General features: G+C 33.0%; 1 protein-coding gene across 1 annotated transcript; it reads right to left on the minus strand.

Moving 5' to 3' along the window:
- Window positions 1-7,955: 7,955 nt before the first annotated feature.
- LOC107846521 (F-box/kelch-repeat protein At3g23880-like) lies at window positions 7,956-15,600 on the minus strand. The gene is made up of 2 exons (XM_047400128.1): window positions 15,592-15,600; window positions 7,956-9,518 (listed from the first exon to the last, which is right to left on the minus strand). The coding sequence occupies exons 1-2, from the start codon at window positions 15,598-15,600 to the stop codon at window positions 8,346-8,348; spliced, it is 1,182 nt and encodes a 393-aa protein (XP_047256084.1). The 3' UTR covers window positions 7,956-8,345.
- Window positions 15,601-16,491: the final 891 nt, after the last annotated feature.

Below are 16,491 nucleotides of genomic sequence, written 5' to 3' on the forward strand. Positions count from 1 at the left end.
CCATAGGATGTAACTTATTGTTTGAAAAGAATCGAAGAAAAGAAGAAGAATAAAAGTTGCAGAAAGAGAAAAAAATGAAGAAAGATATTTAAAAAGAAAAAAATTAAAAAAAGAAAGAAAAGAAAATATAGAGGTTAAGAGATAAAGAAAAAAATTAAGGTTAAGAGAAAAAAGATAAAACAAAAATAAAGGTGGAAAAAAAAAAAAAAGGAAAGAGAAAAACTAAAAAATATAAAAATCAAAGCAAAATAAAATAGAAAAAAATTAGAAATTGAAAAGTCAATAAGTATGAATTGTTTAAAAATATTTGAGATATAGAAGGACAAATAGATAATTGTATGATATATAAAAAAGAAGAAAGACTTTGTGATTTTTTGTGAACTTTTCTTATGGGGACAAAAAAGGAAAGTCACCCACTATGAAGGCTATTTATGTAATTTATCCGTCATTCACATAGCTAAAAAAGTACTAGTGAATTATAGACCTAAATAAATGTTGGCACAACTTACCCAACTAAATAAAGCAGGGATTGAGCTCCTCTCCATTTTATTCTTTCCATTGTCCCCAAGTTCCTTCTTGGATGAGAGACACATGACATAAGTTAAAATGAATGATTAAGATTTGACTAATAAATATTTATATATTTGCTTCCAAAATTTTTAGTAATTCCACAATTATAACTATAAAATTATTTTGTTCATAAATATATTTTTAAAAAATTCTCTCTATTCTTACTTTTTTTCCTAACCATGATGTAACTAAAAAAAATAATTACTTTATGATTAAAAAAAATATTCTATGGTTAAAAAATTAATAGATACATCCTTATCATTTTAAAAACTTTATTATTTCTCCCTTTTCTGAATTTCTCATTTTTCCTCTTCGTCGCCCTAAAAAAATAGCTATAAGAAAAATTGGCAAAGCCAAAATCACGACGACAGTGATTTTTTTCATAAATATGAATCTTTGAGTAGTAAATTATTATAATAATACGAGCATTATTGATATTACAATAAAATATTCAATTAGCATAACTAAAAGAAACTTGATTATTAAAAATATTGAAGTTCACCATTTATACTCATAACTAATTTTAAAAGAAAAAGTATCTAATGGTTAAAATAAAAAATTAACTTAAAGAAGTTGGAAGATAGACAATGAGTATGAAAATAGAAGTAGAAAAAAAAACATAGAAATAGAGAGAATTTTTTCTTAAAAGTATATTTTTGGATAAAATAATTTTGTAGCTCTAATAATTGTTGAATTACTAAAATTTTGAAAGCAAATAGGTAAAATATTTATTGTTCATATCATGATTAGAATCTTAATTTAGTTATTAAATCTTAACCGTTCATTCTAACTCATGCTATGTGTTCCAGTAAGAACTTGGGGAAAATGGAGACCATAGAAATGAAGTGCAGCAACTATATAATAGCAAGAAGAGAGTACATACAAGTTAGATGAGGGCGACCGGATTCTCCATGAAATTCTTACCATTTTGATCGTGATACATAAAGAATACCCAACATTAATTGGGCTCTATAAGACCATAAAGTAGCATTTGATAGAAGCCCAAAGTCACAAGGTTAACGACATTAGCATCATGTACTTTTTGTTTTGCCTTATCCAGTTACTCCTCGTAGATACACTGTCTTAATGCAAGTAATTGCACTATAAATTGGTTTGAAGATTTGACAAATTTCAGCTCTTTTCCTCTATTAAGTGATGCCATTATTGTTTATAGTATAAATAAACTAGTCTCTCTTCCACTTCAACGTATTCCCCCGATACTACATTGGGTTGAATAAAAATCCCATTAATCATTGTATATAATTGTTATGCCGTAGCCCGTAAGGAGCTTGAATCATTCGTTTACACTAATCTTATTACTGACGCAATGGATTGCTATTTGAAAACATTTTCAATACTATATGAATCATCCATTTTGACAGGGTTGGTATTAAAAGGACCAACACATATGGTACGAACTAAAAAATATAGACCTAATAAACAAAAGATTCTATGTTAAAATGGGAATCTTAATGATTTACTGGTTCGAAGAGTAACAATGCTCCTCTCTGGGTTGTTACCCCAAAGTCAAAATAGTGAATACGCCATCAAAAATACGTGGCACCCAAGGGTGTGACCTAATGGTTCAATGAAGTTTCTATTCTTACCTTGGCGGACAAAGCTACTTGGTACTGTTGCTGGTGTGAGGTGACAAGTATCCCGTGAAATTAGTTGAGGTGCGCGCAAGTTGATCCGAACACCATGATTATCAAAAAAAAAAAAATACATGGACAGATTTATATTCCAGATATAAATGGACCTCAATGCTACTCCGCTAGGCTGTTACTGTTGGCTTCAGACACACCAAAAGGATAGGCAATGCATCAGGTGTGGATGTAATGATAAGGGAAAGTAAATATTTGATTTGTCGAAATCATTCACATAAGTTCATTGGCCTGTTGAGTGGGCATTGATTTGACCTCATATACACTGAGCTCGTATTCGGTATCCCAGCAATTTTATCACACTTTGCTACCAATCTTCCAGCATTCCACCAAGTATTAATTAGTATTCCTTAGTGTCAAATCTGTCCCAGATCCTCATGTTCACGAGGAGCGTTTCCTCGGCGGACACATTGGTCCAAAGAGAGTACCGCACATACAGGTGCAATGTCAGATAAGGTTATCGTGATGCTCATTAAGATGATTCAGAATTTGAGAATGATCTTGTGTGTACCATAGCAGATTTTAGAAGGACAGGAAAGACGGGATTAAATGTTAACGGTGAAGATCTTGGAAAGGATTTTGAAGACCTGACTGTTGTTGGAACCCCGTCAAGTCATATATCAAGAGTTCAACTTTGTGAAGATGAGGATGCAAGTGCTGAATTAGTTGGAACATCACAACGCAGAGAGTACTTTCTCCACGCATAACCAAGACTAAGAAAAAGGTGAGGTTGCTTATACCAAAATCTCCAAGATTTTGAGGGAATTGATAGAAGCAAGGGAAGCAGGCATAGTTTTCATATTGGGACATTCCTATGTAAGAGCCAAACAAGGATCTAGCTTATTTAAGAAAATAATAACAAATTTTGGTTGTGACTTTTTGAGGAGGAACAGTAGACCACCTTAAGGGGTCGTTTGGTAGTGTATTGAAAAAACTAACGCATGCATTAATTAATGTATATTACTAGTACTTTGTTTGGTTCATTTTTTAGTGAGAGGCGTAGGAATGACGTAGGTATCGTAGTGGACGAGGAGCTTAGGGGGTAGGTAGTGGAGGTTAAAAGGGTTAGTGATAGGGTGATGACTATCAAGTTAGTCTTTGAGGGGTTTACTTTGAACATCTGTAGTGCGTATGCACCTCAGGCAGGCCTGGATGAGGAGGAGAAGAAGAGATTTTGGGAGGTTTTGGACGAGGTGGTAAGAGGCGTGCCTAGTTCGGAGAAGATTTTCATAGGAGGGGATTTCAATAGGCACATCGAGTCTTTGCCGATAGGTTATGATGGTGTGCATGGAGGCTCCGGGTTCGGGGATAGGAATGTTAAGAGAGCTGCTCTTTTAGATTTTGTGAGGGCCTTTGGGTTGGTGGTAGTGAATTCCAGCTTTCCGAAGAAGGAAGAACATCTGGTTACTTTCCGTAGTAGGCTAGCCAAGGCTCAGGTCGACTTTTTGCTACTTAGAAAGAGGGATAGAGCAATGTGTAAAGATTGTAAGGTAATTTCGAGTGAGAATCTTGCGACCCAACATAGGCTTCTGGTGATGGGCTTGGTTATCAATAAGGGAAAGAAGAGACAGCGTGGGGAGGGTCGACCTAGAGTTAGGTGGGGTGGCCTGACTGCAGTTAGTGCCTTGGAGATAGAGACGAAGTTGGAGGGGATAGGGGTTTGGGAGTGTAGGGGGACATGGATAGTATGTGGGATAGGCAGCGGGTTGCATCAAAAAGTCTGCTAGAGAGGTGTTGGGTGTCTCAAGGGGTTGGTCTGGCCGATATCGGGGATTGGTGGTGGAATGAAGATGCTAAGAAGAAGGTGGAGACGAAGAAGGCGGCTTATGTTAAGTTGGTGGAGAGTAAGGATAAAGAAGAGAAACAGGTAAGAAGGGAGGGGCATAAGTTAGCTAAGAAGGAGGCCAAGTTAACAGTTACAGCTGCTAAGACAACAACTTTTGAGAGTTTGTATTAGGGGTTAGAGGAGAAAGACAGGGAAAAGAGGTTATTTAGGCTTGCCAAGGCTAGGGAGTGGAAAGGTCAAGATCTGGATCAAGTGAAGTGTATTAAGGGGGAGAATGACAGAGTATTGGTGGAGGACGCCCTCATTAAGAAAAGATTACGGTCGTATTTTCATAGGCTCTTGAATGATGAAGGGGACATAGGTGTTGTATTACGGGAGTTGGAGCACACCGAGGAGTTTCGCAATTTCGGCTATTATTGGTTTTTTAAGGTAGAAGAGGTCAAGGAGGCTATTCGCAAGATGCGAAGGGGCAAGGCGACTGGGCCCGACGAGATTTTGGTGGATTTTCGGAATTTTTCTAGCAGGGCAAGGTTGAGGTGGTTGACCAACTTGTTTAACAACATTTTCAAGTCCGCAAAGATACCTGAGGCGTGGAGATGGAGCACAATTATTCCTTTATATAAGAACAAGGGTGACATTCAGAGTTGCAATAACTACTAGGGTATTAAGTTGTTGAGTCACACGATGAAGATTTGGGAGAGGGTGGTGGAGCGAAGGTTGAGAAAAATTATGTCTATTTCGGAGAATCAATTTAGATTTATGTCTGGTCGCTCGACGACTGAGGCAATTCACCTAGTGCGGAGACTAGTAGAGCAGTATAAAGAGAGGAAGAGGGATCTTCACATTGTGTTCATTGACTTGGAAAAGACGTATGACAAGATCCCTAGGGAGGTTCTTTGGAGATGCTTGGAGGCGAGGGAGGTCCTTGTGGCGTACATCAGAACGATTAAGGATATGTATGAGGGGGCGAAAACTCGGGTAAGGACTGTGGAAGGAGATTTTGAGCATTTTCCAATCTTGACAGGGTTGCACCAGGGATTAAAGCTTAGTCCATTTTTATTTGTCGTGGTGATGGATGTGTTGACGCGGAGTATACAAGGCAAGGTGCCTTGGTGTATGCTTTTTGCGGGTGAAGTAGTTTTGATTGATGAGTCGTGACAATGTGTTAATGATAAGCTGGAGGTTTGGAGACAAACCTTGGAGTCTAAAGGTTTCAGATTGAGTAGGACCAAGACAAAGTATTTGGAGTGCAAGTTTAATGAATCGAGGCAAGAGGATGAAGTGGTAGTGAAGTTGGACTCTCAGGCGGTTTGCAAGAGGGATAGTTTTAAGTATCTTGGATCTACGATTCAGGGGAATGAAGAGATAGATGAGGATATCTCTCACCGTATTGGGGCAGGTTGGATGAAATGGAGGCTCACTTCGGGAATTTTATACGATAAGAAGGTGCCTTCTAAGCTTAAAGGAAAATTATATAGAGTTGCAGTCCGGCCGGCTATGTTGTATGGAGCGGAGTATTGGTCGGTTAATAATTCTCATTTCCAAAAGTTGAAAGACGCAGAAATAAGGATGTTGCGTTAGATGTGTGGATTTACAAGGGCTGACAGGGTTAGGAATGAGATTATTCGGGAGAAGGTGAGAGTGGTGTCGGTGGAGGATAAAATACGGGAAGTGAGGTTGAGATGGTTTGGTCATGTGGTGAGGTGGGGCTTGGATGCCTTAGTTTGTAGGTGTGAGAAGTTGGCCTTGGATGTTTTCAAGCGGGGTAGGGGTAGACCGAAGAAATACTGGAAAGAAGTGATTAAACGTGACATGGAGCAGTTACAGCTCACTGAGGACACGACCTTTGATAAAAAGGTTTGGAGGAAAAATACTAGGATAGAGGGGTAAGGTGGGCGGATGAATCGTAGTCAGTAGTTAGGAGGGTTTTGGTGTCCTTTGTTTGGTAATGTACAATATTTTTGTGGATGTCGTACCTATGTTAGTTTTATCATGTTTCATGCTTTTGATGTTTTTGTATATTGTCCTTTGTCTTGAGCCGGGGTCTATCGGAAACAACCGCTCTACTTCTTTAGAGGCAGTGGTATGGACTGCGTACATTCTACCCTCACCAAACCCTACTGGGTGGGAATATATTGGGTTTGTTGTTGTTGTTGTTATTATTCTATTTTGTATTGAGATATGTATTAGTAATACACATCATTTTCCATGTATTAGTAATACAAAGGCTTTGAATACATGTATTAACTTGTAAAATGACAAATTTGCCCTTCTCTTTTATCTTTTCTACTGGCCTGCTACATTTTTTTTCACTAATTCAACATTGCTGCTTTTAGCTATCAAATATTGCGATTCCTTTTCCAAATTTACCAATTTGGGTATTGTACGCAAGGAATCATTACGAACCAGTGATTCCTTTTCCATCTTTGATTGTTGAACATTAGCCATCTTTGATGGCATGAAGATTACTGGATCAGTGGCTGTTTGGGAAGATTATTAGACCGGTGGGTATTTGTCAATTCTCATCAAAATGCATCATCAGCTATTTGGGAAGATGGCAGTATCTGCCGATTCGAGGTTAATGTAGAGAACGTCTTTGGATTTCCAACTTTCCCTTTTTACATTAGTTGTTGCTGCTTATCCCTTGAAAGAGAGGATACAAAGAACGATATTTTGGTAAATAAACATCTTTTTATAAAAATTATATAAATATATATTATTTTTAATAAATCAAATCAAACACTGTATAAAAAATAATGTCTGCATAACTAATACCAGCATTACTAATACTTACATTAATAATGCAGGCATTGCTAATACAACTTACTCAACATTATTCTTATACATTCTTCCAAAAGACCTCTAAGTGCACCCCATGCAGGAAGTCTTACATGTGTTTGTAGTTTTCGTATGAATAGAAGAGAAGTAACCCTTACGATGATTGTGAACGAGGGTTATTTACCATTCACAAATTCATAATTTTCTTCTATAACTCTGGCATCCAAATAACTGCAGAGTAACAAGGCTTGAACAAATGGAAAAAAAATGACTAGTGTTTTTTTGCATCCTCTGGAATTCAAATCCATATCTCATGGTTCTTATGATCACTATATCGTTGGGTGCACAACACATTCTTGCATGAAACAAAATGGAATCAGGGAATTAAACATAAGTAAGGTTGATATTTCTTAGGTTTCTTTCTTGACAACAATAGTCCGTCAATAAGAAAGCCAAGAGCTTGATGGAATCAAGATGGATGGACAAATGTGTCTGATTTTGTGCCTAGAAAGAAGTTTTAACATTATGTTCTTCAATATGGACTCATCTTCCTTGCATGTTTTGGTTTTGCTTAGACAAATATGCAATATCATATTATTCAAGTATCATGATGTTTTTTTACAACCCGCAACATTTCTACATAACACAGTACCCTGAAGAATTCTTAGTGACCTACTCACCAAAAAATTGTTAAGAGTGGTATCATAACATACTAGTCCCTCCCAGTTACTGTTCCAGCAAGTACAAACATTTTTTCTTAACACTGATAGTAGTAATAGTAGATAGACAGCAACTAATACAAGTAGTCACAAACTTGTACCAAAGCATCTGTTAGTTAGTTTGCTCCCTTGTACCCATGCATGATTCAGCACAGCAACTTGCTCCCTTGTACCCATGCATGATTCAACACAGCAACCGGCATTCATCCACAAATATGCAAGTATAAGTTGTTCTTCTATTGAAAAGACAATTTTATAATATAAACACCCCTTGTACCCACACATCAACCTATTTGCTAGTTCAATGGGTCATTTCTTACAGACGTTTAACCAAGAGAAACCTAAAAAAGATTTAAAAATTGAAAAAATACCATTGCTAGTCGAATAAATGGAAGCAAAGTAGATAAAAGAAAATGAAAAAAACAACTTGTAGACAGATTAAAAAAAACAGAAATTGATTTTCCTTTATGTAAAGGGGAAAAAGATGAACTGATAAGATGCAAGTTTCAGAGAGCTCTGGACACTGCAAATCAGCACTTCATAATGTGCCTATGCTCAACCCAAAATGATAAAACGTTTGCAAAATAAGGATTTCTTAGCTAAAAGTTGTTCTTCTTCGGAATTATACAACAACAAAAAAGAGAACAACAATATCTAAGCAGATTTGGTGCAAAGAGGAAACTTACATATGCAATGTACCGTTCTACTTTTAATTTTTTTTATTTTTTTTTTTAAAAAGTAGAATTGAACAACACAAAAAATATGTATAGAGTGAACACTTGCCAGTTGTTAGCAACAAACAGTCATCCACCGGAGTTTTTGTAGTCTTCAATGTTGTGCCATAGGTTCATTTTGTAAAACTGGACAACCTAGGCTTTCAATATAGAGTTCCGCCTCCAGATGGTCGTAACCATCAAGATTGGTAATCTCTGGATATCTCATTAAGTCATCCTCTGGATTGTATGTCATTAAAGTTGATCGAAACACGTGTAAAATTTCACCTTCAATTGACATGCAAAGGGGTGGAGAAAGCATATAGTAAGGACATTTGATGGTGTACAGTTTGGTCCAAGACTCTTTAACGCCATACTCCTTCAAAACCCAAACATCACTTCTCTCATGACAACAGATAACAGACAAATGACTTCCCAACACTCCAAGTTTTAAATCTAAATATTCTTTTCCATACCAGGGCTTCTCCACCTTACTACATTTTCCATCAACCAAATCAATGAACATGATGCCATAACCATCATCATATTTAGTAATCCAGTGAAGATTCTCATTCACCAACATGCCCGAATGATGGTATAGCCTCGCGCCTTGATAATCATCCATTGTTCTCCGAGAATCACTCTTTAAACTATATATTTTGGCATAGTAGTAATTTGTTCTGAATTCACGGATAATAGCCACTACCTTATAATCATCATGAACCCTATCATATCCAAAACCAATATGGAAATCAGACGTCATTTGAAGCCCAAGATCAGGCAGTTGCTTGAACTTTCTAGTAGACGGATTCCACAGAGTCAAATCATGACAAATATTATAACAAATCAATCCATTACTAGAACCTGCAATCGAAGTAAATAATACGGGGTCTTTCACGGGATTATCCAAGTCAAACGTCTCAGTAACAGAGTCATAAAATAAAGAGGCAACAGAACAATGTCTATGAATGCGCTTACGCGGACTATACTTGTCTATTTGCAACACAAGTCTATGTCTGGTGGAATAGTTAGCAGAAAAGCTAAGATGGGTCTTCACAAAATGAGGAATGGAGATTAAAGCAAACCACTCTTTAGAAACAGATTTGAACTTTAAGAGGCTTTTAACTGGAAGTCTTACAAGTATTGCTGTTATTACTTCTTCTGACAACGTAGGATTTGCCAAGATTGAATCTTTGGAGGGAGAATGAGTATGATTTGTGGGTTTGCCCCTTTTTGGGCGTTGATGAGTGTAAATTTCTGTTGTTGAACATTTCAAAGATTTTTTGGTCTAGTATTTGTAAGTATACTTCATGAATTATGAAGAGTTTGCAAAACTATTGGGCCTGAACACGTTGGACCCACCCATTCGGGTTATGCTTAAAAATGGGGAAGTTTCAAAAATAGGTAAAGTTTGGCGCAAAATCTATTTTTCATGGCCACACTTTATATATTTATCATTTATATACGCTCTATTTGATTTATAACTGTTGTATTCACAACTGTTATATTCACATTTATTTAGTAGTCTGTATTCATAAAAAATATAAATACACTACATATTTAATCTCGCCAAAAACACTATCATTTTTTTTCTTTTTTTATATTTTTTCTTTTTCGTGTTTTCCTTGTTTTTTCTTCTTTTTTTTTTCTTATTTTTATTTTTTTCTGTTTCTTTTTTTTTCTCTCTCTCTTCAATCTCTAATTTATATTTCTCTTTCTTCTTTGATTTATCTTTTTGTTTTTTTGTACTTATTTCTTTATCAATTTTATTCTATTTTATATTTTTTTTTGTATTTCGAAAATATAACTACTCGAGCACAAGTCATGGATCATAACGTAAATTCAATAATTGTTTATCGTATTTGTTGTATATTTTTGTATTCATTGATACAACTGTATTTGTATTTTAAAGTTTGCGCTTGTATTTGGATTTTATAGTTCACATTTATATTTTGTAGTTCATACTTGTATTTGTATTTGTTAGTTCTTTCCATCATTTATATTTTATATAATTCACATTTGTATTTTAAAGAACTATTTTTTATTTGTATTTTATAATTGACTGCATATTATATTGGATTATATTTGTATTGTGGTTTTATTGTGTTTGTATATTTAAATTATATTTATATTTGTATTCTATTTTCGTCGATACCTTTTTATTTTTTAAAAAATAATTTGTATTAATTTTTGTAAGTTGATTGCATATTATATTTAACCATGACTATGTATAATTTATCATTTATTTTTGTATAAAAACAAGTAAATGCATTAATTGCATTTTATTGATTCTAAAATATATAAATATGTAATGTATCATTTGATATAAAGGTACCGTTTTATATTTGTATGTCAAAATTATCATTCGTATTTGTAAATAAATAAATATCACTTGATACAAATACAATTACAAACAAATGAAATAAATGATTTTACAAATACAAATACAATATGTATTTGTATATCTTGTATTTGTATAAAAATTTGAATTGTATTTATTTGTATCAATAAATATATCCAACTCGTATCAATAAATACAAACAAATATTCGTAGAAAGAAAATCAATCATTCTTTTTCAATAATTAAAAAAATATAAATGATAGTTTGCATTTGTATTTGTATTTTATAGGTCACACTTGTATTTGTATTTTATAGTTCACATTTGAATTTGTGTTTTATAGTTCTCACTTGTATTTGTATATTATAGTTCACATTTATATTTGTATTTTATAGTTCACATTTGTATTTGTGTTTGCTAGTTCGCACAAATGAAAAGAAAGAGAAAAATGAAAAGGAAAAAAAAAGATTAAAAAAAAAGGAGAAAAAATACAAAAAAATAAAGGAAGGAGAGTAATAGAAAATAGAGAAAAAAATACAAAAAAGGAAACAAAAGAAGGAGAAAAAATGAAAGAAAAAAAATGGAAAATAAACGAAAAAGAAAAAAAAGTGAAAAAAAGAAAGAGAAAATAAAAAAGGAAAAGAAAAAATGAAGTAAAAAACTGAAAAAGGAGCGTAATAGAAAATAGAGAAAGAGAAAATACACGAGAGACTATGAATTTGTATATAGGGATAATTAATAGGCAAGAGGGGATTATAAATTGTAATTAATTAAAATTTATGCTAAATAAGATAATTAGGAGTTTATGTTTGCTAAGCCATGTAGTTATCTCTTTAAAAATTGTAAAACTTAAATTTCAACAAGTTTATCCCTAATTACTTCCTATCCTCATTTTAAACAAAATATTTCTAAAATTCCTACTTTTCTATTTTTTAATGCATAAATTTACAAAAAATACATCTTAGCAGATACATCTAATAATACACCTAATGTGCGTTAAAAAAGGAAAATAATGAAAAAAAAAATTAATGGAGGAGGAAATCACATTTCATAAGTTCAAATTTACTGTTAAAATTTTCAAAAAAAAGTAATTAGTTATAATGTTGATATTAAAAAAAAAGTCTCATTCTTCTTGCAGAAATAATCTTCTTCTCTCTTCTCTGTTTTTTTTTAATTTTTTCAACCATTCTTAATGAATATCTTTGTGATATTACGACATTCTGATGTTTGTTATGTGATGTCAAGTACGAAGGATATAATAGTGATGACATTATAACCAGAGAGAATGTAACGTATGAAAAGTTGAATTCTGCAATTGCTACAAAACTCAAAATCGACGAAACATGAAAAAAATTTAAGTCCGATACATTATTGATGAAATTCATCTCCCTTGTTGATCTGTAATGATATGGGGGTCAAGCTATATATAGAGGTTAAGAAAAATGTGCCAGGAATTGGGATGTATTCACTGTGCATCAGTACAATCGATAAAGATAAAAGAGATATATTGTTTGAGGGTGAGACTGAAGCAGTTATTTATTTAAAGGGTACGAAAACACAAAGACTAGCATTAACTTTTGTTGATCCAGAGATTTTAGAGCCTTCGTCTTTGGTAGACATTAAGGTGAACAACATAATAATAGATTACCATAATCCAGTTGTTAAACAAGGCCAAACTTATAAGAACAAAAAAACGCTGGTATCTGTAATGTCAAAGTATGTCATTGATCATTGTTTCAATTTTAAAGTTAAACGATCCGACAAATAATTATATGTATTTGTTGTTGTTTGATTTTAGCCAAAATACCAAATATTTTTCACCTTTTAGCCAAAATATGTATCTCATGTTTTAGCCAAAATTATGTATCTCACGTGCTTTATAAGTTTGTTGTTGAGATATATAATTTGGATTATTGAGAAATATACATTTCTAAAACTATTTGATAGAGGTACATAATACATTGGCTAGAACAAAGGAGATACATAATTAAAATTGTGCATTCGATAAAATTTATGAGATTCTTTTAGTATTAAACTGAATATTGAAAAATAATGTTGAATGTCATAAACAAAGCATGATTGTATACTGAAATTCATAACTAGTATCATATAACATGTGGTGGTACAACTTTTTGAAATAGACAATCATCATATGTTTCTTAATTAGAGATACATTTATTAATAATGAGTATGATTTGAATATGTTTGTGTTTTTCTTTAACTATGTCCTAAAATGTTATTCGGAGGATTGTAGTTGGATTTGTAAGGTGTTTTGTCGAAAGGATTCAAAACTCTTCAAAGTAAGGGTGTTTTATGGTGTATACACCTGCCCTTTGAAAGATAGAATGTTCATCCAAGTTCAAGATATGATTTCGTTCATTAGCAATTTTACGACTTCAAAACTAGTCAATCATAAGAGAATAAACACACCAACTGACATAATTAAAGATATTAAATCTACTTTTAGTGTGAACATTAATTATCAGAAAGCATGGAGGGCCAATAGCATGCAATTAAGATGTTAAGGGAAAAATCGATTGATGATTACCGTCAAATGCCTAGATACATATATATGCTTAATTCATTTCATCCTGGATCACATATTAAAATGCATAGATTCAAAGATAACAAGTTTATGTATCTGTTCATAGTGTTACATTCATTAATGAGAGAATTTCACTTTTACAGATAAGTAGTTGTGGATGGAGCACACTTGGGTAGAGCATATAAAAGAACTTTTGTCTTGGCAAACACTCTCGATGGGGCAGGTACGTGAAATGAGATGTTTCAAATCTAATATCTTGATTTAATTTTAATACTGTCTTTATCTATTTTTAATGAATTGGTTGATTGAAAGAAAAAATAGAAATGACGTAAGAGATACGTTTTCTGATTTTAAGATGCATATTGCCAATCATGTATGGTGTTGTAGACTCAGAAAATGATAGTTCATGAACTTGATTTTTTGAGCAGTTTAAAGGTGCCTTTGAAGAGCATGAAAATATATGTGTTGTATCTAATCGTAACAAAAGTATAATGAAGGTTGTGAGTATTGTGTATCCTAATATTCCGCATCTTACATGGATTTGACATTTTAAACAACGATTATTTTTTAAATAGATTAATGCTTCGTCGACTTATGTATACTCTACTTATGATGATGGAAGAAAATACATTGTATGTCTATAAAGTAGAATATGCAGTTGTATGGTTCCAATTAGACGAGATAACATGTCAACATGCAATAGAAGTTCTTAAAAGCAAGTATGTAGATGATATGAAGCCCTTTTTCTATGAGTATGACCATTTAGAAACATTAGTCAAGATGTATGAAGTTTCTATGTTTTCAATGCTGGACAAGAAAGATTGAATTGTGCTACAGAAAATTCAAAGAGAAGTTGTGTTACTACCAAAATACAAAAGGCTATTCAAAAGGCTAAAGAAAGGGAGACACAAGAAATCAAGTGAAATTCTTACATCGAATAGTAATTGTTGCGAGCGATGTGGTTACGAAGGTCACAATAGACGTACTTGTAGTTTCTTTTCAAATGAGGAGTGAGCTTTAGGTCTGCATCAAGTTGACATATATTACTCTTTAGTAGTTCATTATTTTATTTTGTTAGTTGGACATAATCAGTTATGACATTATTGATTTACTTTTCACAAAAATTATGTTAAAATTTGGAATTAATGATGCATTGTATTTCTGTACATGAAATTGTGATAAGTAATATTTGTCGGAATATAACGATTGTTATTCTTGTTTCTTACATGTTGTCAGATAAATTAATTTTAGTTTACATTAAAATGATAGTGCACAAAATTTACATAATTAACTAATAGCTTGAGGAGTTTCTTTACTATCCAACTTCTTACACAAGAAAATATATTTTTGTACATATTTATCAATTCAATACTTCCCCAAGTACATATTATTTTGTTAATAAATATTAAAAATGATCTGATATTTATGGAAATCAGGTTACATATTTGTTGAACATCATGTTTGTATTTAAATTGTATCTATACATCACTGCATTAATATTGTACATATATTAGTAATGTATAATTTTCATTTGTTATAATTATGCATCTGGTACATGTTGTAATTTGACATAATTATGTATCTAGTGCAGTTGAGATACATCCTTTCATTAGTATATTAGACACACAATTATTATATAATTTATTTGTCATAATTACTGGTACATGTACCCACAGACCTGCAGTACTATCTAATACATGAAATTACAAAATTATTATGACATGATTGATACATTTGAATCAATAAGTAGAACTATTGAAATAGTACTTAGATGAACTTTTTAAATAGTAAATTCTGAGTATTACTTAATAAAATTAAAATTAAACATTTGTTAAATGTACTTTAACGTAAAACATCGACAAAAAATTACACTAAATAGTTGCAGGACATGACTATGTTAGTAAACAAGAAATATCAGTTGACAAATTTCTAACTGAACCAATTAAAAAGATAATTTCAAAGCCACACATAACGAACATAACTACAACTACTCATGTAACACCCCAAAAATTCAAGTCAATATTTGAACCATATGGTTCAAGTTTATGCAAAATCAAATATCATGTTTTGATAGTTTGATAAGTGATCTAGACATATATTAAGATCTCAAATAACTCCTAGCTTATAGACAAGTTAAAATATCCTTTACCGATTAAATTCTTGTGATGAATATTGCTATAACTAGATTTAAACAAGCGTAAATTTTGGATTACTAAAATTTTTTGAGCTCAAGACCCACCAAAAGATAGATAATTGAATTAGTTTTTCAACTCCACCAGTTTTGCCTTAATTCGATATTGGAGTAAAAAATTATGACTAATTTACTAAAGCACTGTCAATGCTGCCGTGACGATGACTCATCGTCAAGACACTACGAGTCATAGAGTGACTTGTCATCATGATAGTAAGGACTAAAATTTGAGTCATTTGGCTACAATTCAGGCTACAACTCGTAGTCAGACCCTAAGAATTATCACCTGAGCCATCGGGACTAGTACTTAGCACGAGCGAACGCAGGGATGGAGTTTCACCCGTTAGTTAGGTTGAAACCATTAGTAGAAGTCCCTAAGTTTCAGAAATACAGAGCCACTGTAGGTTCTAATGCAACGACCTAAAAATTTGATAAAATATGTGAAATTTATGATTTTGTGTGATTTGATTATTTTATCTCTCTCCATAGTTGCATTGTGATATTTCTAGAGTGTGGGAGTGATTGGCATGGTTTCCGATATATTTTGGTTCCATTTGTACAATATAATGATTTTTGGAGGCTTTGAGAGCCTTATTATAGACCTCTTTGGTAATCTTCTGATCCGTGCGACATATGGCTAAATGGACTGCACCAAAAACTTTGATCTACATAGACCTTTGGTTTGGGTCCCGATGCACCCGAGCTCATTTTGACCTGTTATTTGAAAGTTAGAAAATCAAAAATATGAGTGTGGGCCCCACATTTGATCGAAGCAACCTCAGATGGAAAATTCAAATTTGCCAACGCATCCAAGACATAGATTTTAGGTGGTAACATATTTGGTGTGATTTTACGGCTTTTAAATATCATTTTGATCCTCGATTTAAAAAATTATGATTGTGGATTTTGAGGGTCAACACTATGAAAACAATATTTTTTTTTAAAATTGGACATCTCCATTGAGTCCGGAGCGTTGAATTTAGTATGGTTGCATAGTTTATTTGCGTATATCGTACTTCGAATGAATCCGAGCACCCCATCGAAGTTCGGATTGGACTTGAACAAAAATCTATTTTTTCTAGATCGGTGTAGTATAAAAATAGCCCCAATACCCCTCTTTTTTTTTTGCCTATTTTGCCCATTCTTTCACCTTACCTCTTGAGAGTTAAACCCCAAAATAGTGTGA

This window comes from Capsicum annuum, chromosome 11, assembly GCF_002878395.1.
Source record: "Capsicum annuum cultivar UCD-10X-F1 chromosome 11, UCD10Xv1.1, whole genome shotgun sequence".
In the NCBI taxonomy this organism is placed as follows: domain Eukaryota; kingdom Viridiplantae; phylum Streptophyta; class Magnoliopsida; order Solanales; family Solanaceae; genus Capsicum; species Capsicum annuum.